The 14,248-nt window shown below is 53.7% G+C and overlaps 4 protein-coding genes across 4 annotated transcripts; 3 read left to right on the top strand and 1 right to left on the bottom strand.

Moving 5' to 3' along the window:
- Window positions 1–672: 672 nt before the first annotated feature.
- INS49_003981 (uncharacterized protein) lies at window positions 673–2,528 on the bottom strand (the record flags this gene model as incomplete). The annotated part of the gene is made up of 3 exons (XM_043164771.1): window positions 673–1,392; window positions 1,464–2,283; window positions 2,359–2,528. The coding sequence occupies 3 exons, from the start codon at window positions 2,526–2,528 to the stop codon at window positions 673–675; spliced, it is 1,710 nt and encodes a 569-aa protein (XP_043018421.1).
- A 2,014-nt stretch (window positions 2,529–4,542) lies between these two features.
- On the top strand, window positions 4,543–6,784 carry INS49_003980 (uncharacterized protein; the record flags this gene model as incomplete). The annotated part of the gene is made up of 4 exons (XM_043164770.1): window positions 4,543–4,752; window positions 4,800–5,053; window positions 5,114–5,130; window positions 5,205–6,784. 4 exons carry the CDS (start codon window positions 4,543–4,545, stop codon window positions 6,782–6,784), a joined length of 2,061 nt encoding a protein of 686 aa, XP_043018420.1.
- A 1,411-nt stretch (window positions 6,785–8,195) lies between these two features.
- On the top strand, window positions 8,196–8,672 carry INS49_003979 (uncharacterized protein; the record flags this gene model as incomplete). Its single annotated transcript, XM_043164769.1, has 1 exon — window positions 8,196–8,672. The coding sequence occupies one exon, from the start codon at window positions 8,196–8,198 to the stop codon at window positions 8,670–8,672; it is 477 nt and encodes a 158-aa protein (XP_043018419.1).
- A 1,120-nt stretch (window positions 8,673–9,792) lies between these two features.
- On the top strand, window positions 9,793–13,868 carry INS49_003978 (uncharacterized protein; the record flags this gene model as incomplete). Its single annotated transcript, XM_043164768.1, has 4 exons — window positions 9,793–10,165; window positions 10,221–11,335; window positions 12,279–13,120; window positions 13,175–13,868. The coding sequence occupies 4 exons, from the start codon at window positions 9,793–9,795 to the stop codon at window positions 13,866–13,868; spliced, it is 3,024 nt and encodes a 1,007-aa protein (XP_043018418.1).
- Between the last annotated feature and the right edge of the window lie 380 nt (window positions 13,869–14,248).

The raw sequence follows: 14,248 nt of genomic DNA, 5'->3' as shown, positions 1-14,248 counted from the left end.
ATGTGCCGCTGCCCGGATTTCCCTGTTTGCTGGACCTGGGATCCTGACTCGGCGGCCGAGGTCAGCAGCGCAGATCAACACGGCGGCTGGGCGACCGCGCAGGGAAGAGGACACGGCGATCAGCCCATCGTTCACGGCCGACGTGGAGACCGCGTTCGAGCGAAGGGTGAATGAGGCAAGTCACGTACGCAGGTAGCAGGGTGCAGTAATTAATCGCTACGACACTATTGCCGCGGGGTCCCACAATGTGCCCAGGCGCAATGCCGCCAGCCTAAGTATGGGGAAAGGGGGGTCTGTGTCACAACTCATGTTTCGACGTTTAACGGCTGCACGTGTAGCCCACGTGGGCGAAACCTCCTGCTCGCCGGGCAGAGGTGACTCCGTTCTGCACTGCTCATTATTGAGACCCGTGGGCTGAGTGGGCGGGTTACCTTGGAGGAGGATGAGCCAATTGCGTTCGTTTTTGAGCTTTGCAGCTTGGTGGCACGCATGTGGGAAGGGCTGATGTCTTGATTGCTTTACTGCAATATACATTTCATTTAAATTTTGACTTTGGGAAGTATTCGGCGAGCCGTGGGCAGGGGCCATCCTTTCGGCTGAACCCCTGACCACTCCACACAAGCGCGTCTGTGCTGCAGAGTTGCTCCTTGATACAATAATGAGACGACTCTTCTACGCGTTCTCGGCGTGCTCGTCCCTAATCTTTGGATCGGTCGGCAAAACGCCGCCGTCGCTGCTTCCCTTCTCCTTCTCGCTGTCGATGGGCAGCTCCTCCATGCCGGCCTCCCTCCTGATTCTGGCCATCTCCTCTGCCGAGGGCGGGACCCACTTGGCCGACTTGCGCGGGTCGACGTGCTCCAGATACATGGTATCTATCTCTTCCAATGTTCTGCCCTGGCCTTCGATGACGAAGAAATACACCAGGATGCCACCGATGAGGTTGCAGCCGGCAAAGACATAGCCCAGCGCAAAGTCGATGTCCTTGGTGATGAACGGGGTGAAGAAGGCGAGGAGGAAGTTCCAGGTCCAGTTGCTCGCCGTCGCCAGGGCCATTCCCTTTGCGCGGTACTTGGATGGGTAGATCTCTGCGATGAGCGTCCAAACCATGGGTCCCCAGGTTGTCGCGTAGCCCAGGATGAACAGGCACGCCATGACGATGAGGGCAATGCCGGCCTCGGGGGTGTTGGCCGGCTCATTGACGTCGAGGACGAAGTGGCCTACCGAGGCAAACACCAGGAAGAAAACAAACATCCAAGCGGATCCGGCCATGAGACACTTGCGTCGGCCGTAGTGCTCAACGAGGTACAGACCGATGAACGTCACTCCGAAGTTGATTCCGTTGAGGATGAGCTGCGTGACGAAGGACGAGATCTGGACCGAGTTGAAAATAGTCTATCAAGCACCGTTAGTTCGGAGATCACATCGGCGACGCCATCCATCGCGCCGTAAGACGTAAAACATACCGTTCCGTAGTAGAAGAAATAGTTAGCGCCAGTAAGCTGCTGGAACATTTGCAACATGATTCCAAGCGCAATCCGGTAAGCTATCCTGGGAGCTTTAAACATGTCGACCATGCCAGCAATAGGACCCGTGCCCTTCTGCGACATCTCAGCGCGGAACTTGTGCTCCAGCTCCTCCATCTGCACAAAGATGGCATAATGGTTGTCAGGGGCGCCATAAACACGCGTCAAGGTCTCCTTGGCCTCGGCAGTGCGGCCCAGGCGGTAGACGTACCGCGGCGTCTCCTTGAAGCCCCAGATGCCCACGCCGAGGATGACGGTCCAGATCCAGCCCAGGCCCACGACGATGCGCCACGAGCCGGAGTTGTCCCGCTGGTGCGTGTACGTGCCGTAGTTGAAACACGCGGCGAGGAAGATGCCCAGCGTGATGAACAGCTGGTACGTGCACACGAGGGCTCCCCGGATCCAGGGCGGCGCCGTCTCGGCCTGGAACATGGGCACGAGCAGGCTCAGCGCGCCGACGCCGAAGCCCGCGACCAGCCGGCCGATCATGAACTGCTCCCACGAGGTGCTGGCCGCGACCTGGATCACGAAGCCGACGGCGACAATTATGCTCCAGAAACAGATTGACGGCCTGCGGCCGAACTTGTCCGCGAAGGGGGCGGCGACGAGGGCGCCGACCAGGGTACCGATCGATAGCAGGCCTACGATCAGGCCGGAGCGGACAGTGCTGAATGCGTACGTGCCGTCCCCCTGGGGCTCGCCAAATCGCTGTAGGAAGTCGGGCATTTCTTGGAAGCCCGAGATCTGACCAGTGTCGTATCTGTTTTGTCCTGTCAGCGACTGTGCGGGCACGACATTTTGTTTAGACTCGGGGGCTGGAGGAAAGAATGCATACCCAAAGATCAGACCGCCCATAGAAACGAGGAGGGCCATGCACAGAGTGCGACCTGAGACTCGCTTTAGGGGGGAGTAGTCGAGATGGGCAAGCTCTTGTCGAGCATCAGTGCTCGTTTCGGAGTTGGGGTTGACATGGTCGAAGGTGACCTTGCCGTTTAGGCTCAACATCTCGAGGACCGGGCTTCAAATGACGGATTCGGGGGGGCAGTTCATGTGTGGAAAGAGAGACCCGTCGGACACAAACAACAAAGACTGGAGGGGTTGAGACGAATGATATATAATGAGGTTGTCAAGCAAGCCGTAGGAAGGGGCGTGTGCACGTTTTTTATCACCGTGCAGTTGACAAAGGGCCGAATAAGGGCCAGTGTTGTGCAATGCAAGTGCGCGCACTAGTGACAGAATCTTTACTGCGGGGTAAGCAGATGCGGGGTCAAAGTTAATTATGTGAACCCCGCAGGTGCTACTGATAAGCGACGTGCATTCTTATCAGCAACGGCTCCACAATTGGAAAACGTTCCAGACAGGCCCTACCGTTTTCCCACCGTTACAGATTGATCCTCCTTGTCCAGGGACAAGAAACTAGGTACCCCAGCTGGGTATGTAATTGATTTCCAAGGACCCACTATAAAACCGGTTTTGTGACCCGCCCTGCTAGCATGACAAAAAGCAACCCCTTGCTTAATCCAGCGCGTCAGCTACATACTAGCACGAGTGACTAGCAGGGTGCTGTGCCTCCGTTTGCCCCCATTTCCTATCCAGTCCAGAAGCTGCCTTGGTCCAATCAGACGAGATACACTCTTGCGGCCAAGGTTTTCACTGGCTCGGAGGACACATAGCTCCGCTCCAGCCGCGGTACCGCGAAAATAGGCAGTAGGCTGTGCTGTGCGCAACCCCGCGTGTTGCAGCATCAGCGACCAGCCTACATCTGCGTGCCCACCTCTCACAAGACTGAGGCCTCCGCCTCAATGACCCACTATAAAGCAGGCAATGTTGCATCAGGCTGCGCCTTGTACAGAAAAAAATGAAACGCGATGTGCCTATCTCCACTATCTGTGGTATTGCGGAGGAGGATGCCGCTGGCAAACTATTTCTGTGAGCTTGTGTGTTGAGTGTGCAAAATCAGAGACGGACGGGTTGTGAGTCTGAAACCTATGCGTATGGATTGAATCAGGTAATCGACAACTTAGCAGTTCTATGGACACCAGCACCAACAGGCTCAAGCATACTAGTTCTTCAGAAGGCATTTGACCGTCCTTGTGCTCGCAATGTCGCACCCTGGGGCCCTGCACCCGGCTAACTTCCGCCCGCTTTCCAATATGCGCACGAGTCATTTCGAACAACTCATTTGCGTAACCCACTTCGCGCAAAGATTTGACGCAAATCGTCTCACCCACGCATGACCAACGGCTTCGTACCCCTGTATGCTATCAACTTATTGGCTTCGGCTGTAAGCAGCTTATCTCGCGTAAGATTTGCCGCGGCAGCTTTCCCGCGACAGCTTTCCCGCAATTGCCGCCTAAATTGTCCCGCGTCGGCGCCAGCTCGACGGGCCCACCCCCACGCAAACACACTATACCTACGCGCAAATACAGAGCTTACCGTCACTCAGCTATCGCTCAAGGTCTTGCTCTACCAGGCTATCAACAAAGGAACTGCATTGCACAACTAGGCGTCAGGAAGGACATAAGGTCTGTGCAACCAGCTAGGGAACGGAACTTCGCGCGACAGCAACTTCGCGCAACTTGGCATCAGGGAAGGGCGGTGTGCAAAGGGATATCGCGTAATTCGGCAGGGGAAGGGCGGTGTGCGTAGAAACTTTACGCAACTGGGCATCAGGGAGGGGTGATGTGCACATGGATATCGCGTAATTCGGCACGGGAAGGGCGGTGTGCGTAAAAACTTTACGCAACTGGGCATCAGGGAGGGGGCATCAGGTTTGCGCAATCTGGAAAACGGCGTGTGGCATGCGTTTTTCCGCATCCAAGGTATTTGCATGCATCGCACCATTCATGGATGCCTTTTGCCTAATGTGGTCATAGTACCTCATTCAATCTATGTTGGGTTATATATAGGAAGTATTCTCTTCTTTTTTCTTATCATCCTATACTGTCTTTATTCATCACCATATTCTAAATTCATCACCATATTCTTCATTCATCACCATATTCTAGATTCCTCGAAAATGAGTGATTCCGAAGACCGTCGCATCCTCGTAAACAGCAGCGAAGCTGAAGACGACAGCGGGAGCGAAGCCGACGACAGCGAGAGCCTAAAATCATACGTAGTGCATGGCTACCGAAGACAGCTCCTCGATTCCATCAAAGACCTTGAGAAGGCAGGATCTTTTGCGGCAAGCCGTACACACCACAGCTTTCCGAATCCCGGAATCCGAGTAGATGGAGAGATTATTGCACTGCCACTTTCCGATGAAGCGGCGAGAACCTGGCCAGTCGCAGTCTGAATGCACCCGTCGGCTTTGCGGGAACCGATGAGGCGGTGAGCAAGACGCTGGAGATCGGCGTGGACAGAATTGCCTTTATGAACCCAATATGGTCAGACTTCATCGAAGACGTCGTCAGTCATGTCGCTCAGGAGCTTGGGGTGCCATCACCCGCCGATGGCCACCAAGTACGTGCCGAGTTCTGCAGGCACCTTCTCCACCTACCAGGAGCCACTCTTCAGGCTCCCAAATAGTAAGTGAAAGGAAGGGCCGGCTCATGGCATTATAACAGATGGCTAACAGTCTAGGGCAGCGCTGAGGAGGTTCCAGGTATGTTTGGGACGCTTATTATATGCCTCCCTTCTAAACACACAGGCGGTAGCATATGCTTCCGGCATGAAAAGAGTCTATAGTGGTGTCTCCTGCAGAAGCTTCAGAGTTCAGTTGCTCCTACCTTGCTTGGTACGCAGACGTCACACCCGAGGTGAGCCTGGCCCATACAAACGAGGCGACATACATGCTTACGCGCGGAAAGATGCTGCCAGTCCAGACGGGATACTTGTGGGCGTTGCAGTACGTCCTGATCAATGATTTTGATGACTCTCCCCAATTGGCCAAGGAGCTGGCATACAAGACCGAGAATATGATGGAAAACCTCATCAGCTGGGACAGCTCTAAATTTCATCTGGGCTCACAAAATCTTGTTGCCTATGCATTCCAACATCAATACGAACCGGAAGATCTGAGCCTATCCTCCCTGGAAGGTCAAGATCACCGGCGCGTTCGCTTCCTTTCCGACTGTGTTGCGAGGTTTAAAGACAGATTCTACCTGTTCCTCGCCCAGTTCGAACTATACGAAACATTTACGAACGACGCGAGTCGGGAGGGATGGAGAGGAAGATATCTGTTAAACGTCTCCACGCTCGATGGCTGTAAGCTGTCGCCCCTCAACGTGCCCGTGCACAAGTCCGTTCTTCTGAACAGGATAGTCTACGGTGGGAGAAAGCCCGATACTATCAGCGGTGGACTATGTGACAATTATTACGATCAATATGGAAGCATTAAGCAATCCTACCCATCTAACTGCCGGCCCGAACGACTTCACAATGTCCTTCGCTTTGTTGTGGAAAAGAGTATCTCATCCTTCGATCTCAAACTCTGGTGCGATTACATCGCGAGCAGACCGCGCAAAACATTTCAACCTGAGTCACTCCATCCTGAAGTCTTCCTGGCCTTGTATTCCTGGGGTGAAGTCTACAGGAAGGGCTCAGATTCCCAACTGTTACAAAAGATTTCAAAACAGGTTCACGAAACCAAGAGGTCGTCATTGCCTCGTATCGTCTTTCCTCTGATAAGGGAAATGCTTCCACGGCTAGATACACGTTGCTCAGAAGCACAGCGTCACTTCGCGACGCTCGTCGAAGCATATGTCACTCGTTATAATCTGGAAGAGCCCCAAGAGCCGAGCACTTGGGCCCGCCCCGCAGAGATACGGAAGTGCTCACGGGACGAGTGCAATACGTGTGCACAGATGAACCTCTTCTTGGAAGATCCCCACGCTATGGAACAGGCATTCGATATATCTTCTTCGGAGGCGAAACATCTTGGATCCAAATTCATATTTTTAGAGCAGCATATGGTGGCTCATGGCTCGTTCGTCTTCAGAAAAACTCTACGGCGGTGGACCTTGGAGAAAAACACGAGGGTCTCAGATGTCGAAAGGGCCGAAAGAGAATTTCGGAATCTGCCCAAGGACACGCTGAGAAAAGCCCTCAGCAACCACCATGATACATTCGAATTGCTGCTAACGCTGAACCTGGTTGAGACCAACACTGCCACAGCGAAACAAGGGCGTGCCAATCGGACCGGGGACAAGATTGAGTCACTTTCACTACGGGGAAAACGAGCGGTAGACGAAAATCCCGATGACATCGGGTGTGCAACAGTTGCTAAGCGAGCGCGGTATGACAACGAAGAGACGTGAGCCCGGCAACGAGAAGAACAGAGAAGCAACTGGGGGAAGACAGGAGGTTTGCGGAATGGTATTTTTCTCTAGTCTTTTGTCGTTCCTTCTGCTTCACTATCTGGTTTCTTATATGTCAAAGTTGTATAAAATCCTTCTCTAGCATCTTGATCAAACCTGCCTTTGTGTCTAGGGATCCGATGAATGAATGCGGGAGCATTGTGGCTGCCAGTTTACGTATATCTGTGATGACTTGCCCAGTTTCCATCGGATGCGTCTTCCCGTCGCCATATATAAATATTGGGAGGCACGGGCTCATGAGCACTATCAAGGAAGTGATGTGGTTTCCTCGGGATAACATGTTCACAGCCATATTTTCCTCCTCGTCGGTACTAGACCGAGAAGCGCATCCACAACGAGAGCAACGCACGATGTGAATGTCAGTTGTCCTGTCATCCCCGTCCTGCCCCAAGCACTCGGTTGTCGATGAGCCGTTGGCCACAAATAGGATCGCCCTCTCGCATACAAAGCAGATCGCGTATGTATACTTCTTCCAATTTAGACGATAAAAATTGTCACAGTGGTCTCCCACATAGCCCCAGTAGAAGAAATCCCCGTGAGGGATGTCAATGGACCTTCTCGTAATAGATCTCATCACATACTCGCTGTTAAACTCGGACACGACCTCGCCCGCGTACTCAGGCACAAACCCTGTGTTGTTTTCGAGCATTTCTTCGCACATGACGGCCTCTGAGGGCATGATCGGGACCAAGGTGCTGCACTCGACATGAAATAGGGACCCAAGCCCCTGTTCAAAGCCTCTCATGCACGTTTTCCTGTACAACACTGACAGCGTATACTTGCTCGAGCAGTGGTCTGCCCCCGATATCGACTTGCAGAACCAACATATGACTGGGCGAATGGTAGCCCACGGCATGAATGCGCTGTCATATGGCAGGTCCTTGGGTCCGAACTTGGTCGCGCTGATGCGCCTGATCACCAATTGGGCCCGCCAGCAATTTACACAGACACAAATTATCGTGCGATCCTGCCGATCCGCACCCGCTATTGGGATCCGGACCTTATAGGACTGTAATGTAACCATGTTCGCGTAGTGTGGTTCTTAGATCAGTAAGAAGAGTTGATCAATGCCATGCTACGGGGGATCCCTCTGTATTTTATCTCGGACACCCTTGTTTGGGAAATTGAGAATATCTGGGTTAGGGTTTTGATGCAGGTTTGAATTAGGAACGTAAAACCTGGATTAAGGAGAGTCTGGGCCGCTTGGACGGGCCGTTTAATGGCCCCATGAACTATAAGTATCGAGTGATTCCAGTGCTTCCCAATCGCTGAAACCATATTCAAGACATTATCACCAGACACCTACTTCAAATAACTTACAGCACGCTCTTAACAGACTCAAATCTCAAACATGTCAGCTGCACCTTCCCAGGACCAAGCAGCCGAGCTGATCCGGTGCATCCGGTTTTGGCGCTACCGAAGCGATCTTGAAACTGGTCCATGTATGACAGAGCGAAACATCCTCACCTCAGAGGATATAGTTGGGATCAGAGATCCAGTTTTCCTGATGACAACTGAGGATATTTCAAGAGCTGTTCGCAGCCTGCTACGGCGCAATAGATCATGGTTTGATAGGGTTGAGCAACAGCTTCAATCCATGTTACAGCTGTGGCAAATCGTTATGCAACAGAAGAAGCGTTTTGACGACCTGAATGGATTGGCAGCAATTTCGCCCCATCGTGAGTTCCTAGAGGCTATACTTCTTACCGGCCGCTTCATTCCAGCCAGAGCGAGCCTGGTCCCCGAATCTCGTCCGCAGAAGAATGAGAAGCGCGAGGGCGGGCATAGTACCCCGTTTCTCGTTGTAGAGCCGCAGAAGAAGAAGTAGACGATGCACAGCGGCAATAGCGGCAATACTCAACGCACAGGACTGCTATTAGTAGACATTCATTTTGCACTGGGTCAAGGATTGGATCCCGCTGGCGGGAGGTATTGTTCTGGGGTAAACACATTCGTTCGGCTTAGGTGGCTATAAGACGGCCCATTCCAAGCGCTGTTTTCGGAAGATTCTAGCTAAATCTCAATCCACTCCTTTCTTCCTATACTTTGTATTCTGATTTAAATGTTATCTTCCCTTTTGTTTCCCTTTCCCTCGCACTGGGGGCCCTCTTTCTAGTAAGGCAGTATTTTGTGTTTCGTTAAGCTGGATGTTGAGCTGGACAGATGCAGCCAGAAGCGCGGTCAAGACGCCGCGTCGCTCCATTCGACCACAGCAGGCGCGTTGATGCGGGTCACGACTGGTGGGGACAGCGCGGGAGGCGTCATGGCGGTCACTAGTTGGAGAGCATGATCAGAGATTGGTGATTCAAGCGGAAGGAGTGGCGTTTTCGCTGGCGAGTGAAATATCACGGCGAAGCAGAGATGGAAACCCCCTGGTATCAGGATGCCTATCCTCCCAGGTTTGACGTAGGGTAGCCTTGGCCTAGTGATATTCTAAATTTAAATATATATCTGCAAAGAAGGCGAAGGTTGCTTGAGTGAGGACAGGTAGCTTCAGTCTGTTTTCAGGTAACATCACAACGGATCACGAAAATCATCTGGTAGGGTGCAATGGATCTGCCGGCTTGATAAAGGCTACATAAGCAGTGGCAGTCTGTTTGTGATTAGTGATGAGTTCCGGGGCCTGCTTGATGTTTGTGGTTGGTGTAAATTGACCGTTGTAGTTGGTAAATCGACTCCTCTGTAATGGTTCAGGTTGGGAGCTTAGCAAGAGTTTTTGGTCGCAGTGAGATCTACCAGATACTGCAACCCCTGTCTCCCCCGCCTAACAAATGCCAGAAGTGGCGCTAACGGCACCCGCATGACAGGGGAGCAGGGGTGGCCTATTCAAATGACCCCAGCACTTCCGAGACTTTGTTTACTCGGCCAACCGCATATGCTAGCTGTAAACATATCGCCCCAGAAACCCAACAAGACAACTTCGAGAAAAACAGAACAACTTCACAGCCATGTGGACGGGTGTGGAAGATCATGTCCCATTATCATTATCCTGCGACAGCCAGGACGCTCCTGCAGCCAGACAGAACCTCCTCATCGAAGCGTGGCTGCGGGACCTGATCTTGCCTGCTGCCCTGGCCCCGCCGCAACCGTTGCCAGCGGAGCGATCCGGCACAAAGAGAAAGAGACCACAGCATTCTCCTGTCCTCGGGGAGATGGATCGCAACGTGCGCAAGATGCCCCCCGCTGATTCAGCCATCGACATCGAGATGGGTGAAACGAGCGCGCCAAAGACACCCACCTCATCCCCCACAAAGCCAAAGATCGCGCCAGGCGACGGCAAGGGCCAAGACAAGACTAAGAGGAGGCAGAGGGAGGACAACGGTGTGTACTCGCATTGGGCATTAACAGACAAGCCCCTGCTAAGGAGAAGTCACAGCGGATGATAGAGAAGACGAAGCCCAATCCAGGGCACACGACGAACCCTCCGACGATGGCGAATCAAATACCCCCCGGCCCTCACACGAAGCACAGCGGCAGCGACTGCGAGCGCCAGGTGGACCGTCCCAACGCGACCAGCCGCAGGGCAGCCCGACGAGGCGGCTAACTCGCTCGCGGAGACAAGCACAATCCGATACTGAATCCACACGCGAGGACCCCCAACAAGCTCAGGCCATACACTACATAGGCGTCCTCCGGCAAGCGCCTCCGTTACCACCGCCCGAGTCCAGAGTGGTCTCTCGAACACCTTCCGAGTTCACGACCACATCAACTGCGACTGCCAGCACCGCGTCCACACAAGGGAGGCGGCGGGCTAAGAGCCCTGTCAAGAGCCTTGCCGACCTCCCCTATGCTGAGACACCAGTGTATGCGCAGTCGCTAACGGACGTCCAAGAGCTGCAGGACGATACAGCGAGGGAACTCTGCATCGGCTTGCGGCAGATTGCATCGGGCCGACGCGTGGTTCCCGGATGCCTCAGAGCGCATGTGGACGCCCAGATTGAGAGGCTCACTGGCCTTGAAGAGGACGAGCTGGAGGACAAGCACGTGGCAACGAATGGCGAGGACGACCACGATACCCTTCTCGCGGAGCTCAGTACCCTCTGCGGCATCGTGAAGCAAACCAAACGTGCTCTGCAGCCCGGCAGTAATTTCGCCGAGCCACACTGGAACGAGCGAATCCACTCCCGCATTCTCGAGGCCGCGTTAGAGCCGCAGGCAACGAAGGAGCCACATGTGGCGTTCTTCAATGTGACCGTGGCTAAGATTGCCACCGGGTGTATTCCTGCCGATGTGAAGGGAGTGGACCTCGAAGCAAAAATGGTGGACTACTGCATTGTGCTCTGTGATGAGGAGGTCCAGAACGCGACTAGGCACACGATCAGCGCACACCTACACCTACAGTCACAGCCCTCTTCACAGTTCGCCTCACCTCGGCCGGTGCGCTCTATCAACCAGACTGAATACACCCCGCTGCACTTATGTCCCATCTCGGTCAGTATCGAAACTAAGAGATCGGGCGGCTCTGAGGATCAGGCGCAGGTGCAGCTGTCGGTATGGGTCCTAGCGCAATTTCGCAGAATCCATCAGATCCTCGGACCTGACCGGTCTGGACCGGTTGACATCACGCTGCCCCTGTTGTATGTGGCCGGGGAGGAGTGGCGCGTCTTGTTTGCCTGGGAGGATAAGCACGGGATTAATCTTCGTCAGTACCCTCGCAGCATTGGGGATACGAGGACTCTCCTAGGCTGTTATAAGCTCATGACGGCGCTGAGATTGCTTGGAAAGTGGACTGGGGACAAGTTTCGTGCTTGGGTCTTAGAGAACCTTTGCGATAGCAGCTGATAATATACGAGCTTGCATGTGCCTGGTTCCAATGCTGCCGACATATCTGCATGTATACACAACACATATCTTGGGACGTTTACATTTCAAGATGGAGGCGGCTGCGTTGGTCCTCATATGTACCATACGCAACCGCCCTGGTTCAGCTGTGGCTAGCAGGTAGGTACAAAACGGGTATTGCAAGAGGAGAGTCTGTGGCATTTGTCAGAAGCTGGCATCTTGGAATTGATGCTTTTATGTAAAAAAGGCTTGGATTGCAAAACCTAACAATATGGACAGCTGGCTATGAAAAGTGTAGGGAAACGGACAACTCAGATGCGGCCCAAGCACATCTGCTTAATTTAAAAGCTTTTTTGTTACAATAAAAATTATATTAATATTATGGCTCGGGACTGATCTGAGCTCGGAGCCTACAGCAGGTGCCCAGTTGTGAAGGGCCCATAACCTTGTCGCGGGCCGACCCCTGAGTACCTAGGTACCTATGGAGCATGTGGCCTAGCGCTGCGCAGGCTCGCTTACGTAAGGCTCCGCGGCCGACGTCAGCATGCTTGTTTCTTCTTGTCCCGCCGTCAACAGTCACGACGGCTGTCCCATCATCACCCCGCCACACCTTGCTATCGCACCGGATATGTCCAGAATTACCAGAGAACAGCGTTCGCGGGGATGGAATATCAAGTTCTTTATCGGTAAGGATGCCTTTGCTGGCATCTACCAACGCGATCACCTCCTCACCATCGGCGACGTGGCTCGCGACCTCGAGCTGTGCGTCGTGTTCAAGGAGATGGGCGACAATGACGACGAATGGCGCCCTACGCTGCTACCACGCAGGCGGTCGAACGAAACAGTTGACGATACCCCACACGTACCCATCCTACTCGACAAGACCAACACGCAGCCGTTCCCCGATCCTTCCTCGTCCGGCATCACGAATTATAATTTCTTCTTCCACTCTACCCGGCACTGCAACATACCCGACGGGCAACCCCATGGCTTGGGAAGTCCCTGCTGCCACAAGCCCCCTCTGCCCATGCGGCGATACGATGCGCGGTACGCGCCTATCAACAAGCCTTCCAGTACCAGCTGCAAGCTCATTATGGCGCCAGTCCGGAGCGCCAAAAGCCTGAAGCGAAGAAGCAGCTCCTCGCCGTCGCTCTCGCGGAACCCAAGCGTGGCATCCTCTCAGAGCGCAGATGACCCCGACCCGAGCGTGGAGGACGGAGAGATCCCGGTCTCCGTGATACCAGCAGCGACTGGCCGATCGATCATCAGGTCCTTCCGACCTAGTGTGATCAGTGCGACATCCAGCTGCGCCATTAGCGGTACGGGCAGGTCCTGGATCGAAGCGCTGCCAGGCACAGGCCTTGAAGCAGCACATATTGTCCCACAAGTTCACTGGTCGGTATATCCGATCAGTGACGCGCCCAGGCTGGCCAACAGGGAGCTGAGTATCGAGGACCGACCAGAGCTCGAGATGGCGTGGAGGCGGACATGGATGTAAGACAAGCCCGGCCGTCGTGCTGTCACACTCTGCTAACATGTTGATCACAGGGCCTCGAACGGGCTGCCTTTGATGAGCCACCTGCACAAATGCTTTGAGGCGCGCCTCATCTCCATACATCCCCAGACGCACAAAATTCGAGCTTGGGTCGACTACAACGTGATCACCCCGTTCCACGGCCAACAAGCCCATCTGCCTGACCTTGACACGGACCCTGATGCTTTACAACACCACTATGATATGTGCTGCCTGGAGAATATGATCGCCGCGTGGATTCCCGATGCAGCCATGCCACTAGGTCGTGACGAACACCCCGTCGCACCACACCAAGCCGCGGGCGCTGCAGACGTGCAAGACGAACCCCCAGACACTCGCAGTGCCCGCGCGCACAACGCCCCGACCCCACAGACGTCTACTTCCGGAATATCTGCCTCTGGCTACACAGTCCATCCTCCGTCGCCGCCGTGTAGTAACACTGGTAGCTCCAAATGGATGTGCGGGGCCGAGCTAATCGATGATCCAAAGGAAGCTGCGGCGCTTCTCGCGAACGGCTGGCTTCTTCAGGAGGTCGCCGATTCAGATGAAGCCAGTGATGGCGAGGAGCGAGGTCGCTCACGGAAGAGACGGCGTTGCACATGGACAGATGAACCCGACGATGAAGATGACCAAGCACGGAAGAGACGCTATTTACCAGGAGCCGACGTCTCACCAGATAGCAGCCCAGTTGTTGGACAAGGGTTGTAATTGCCACATAAAGCTACAAAATAACATTGTGATACCCAGATGATATTGCCTCGTTCTGCCCATTGATGTTCCTCTGAAGAAAGAGATGATTTATGCCGAGGGGTTTGTCGCTCTAGAATGAAATGTTGAAGGGTCTAGAAGGAAACCTTGACAGGAGAGGTCCATGCAGAGGTACTTGCCTTATGCCAAGTGGACCTGCCACAGCTCTTGCCCCAGCACCTTCAACGTTTCAGCTAATCTCCAACTCCGGGATTTTTTTCTCCACCACACCAAGATTTATTATATAATTTAAGATATTTATATTTCAAAATGGAGGCGGCTGTGTTGATTCTTATATATATACAGACAACCCGAATATGCTAAACACACAAAAGGCCTGA

This window comes from Diaporthe citri (genome assembly GCF_014595645.1).
Source record: "Diaporthe citri strain NFHF-8-4 chromosome Unknown scaffold_11, whole genome shotgun sequence".
Classification (NCBI taxonomy): Eukaryota; Fungi; Ascomycota; class Sordariomycetes; order Diaporthales; family Diaporthaceae; genus Diaporthe; species Diaporthe citri.
This window is presented reverse-complemented; position numbering and strand designations above follow the sequence as displayed.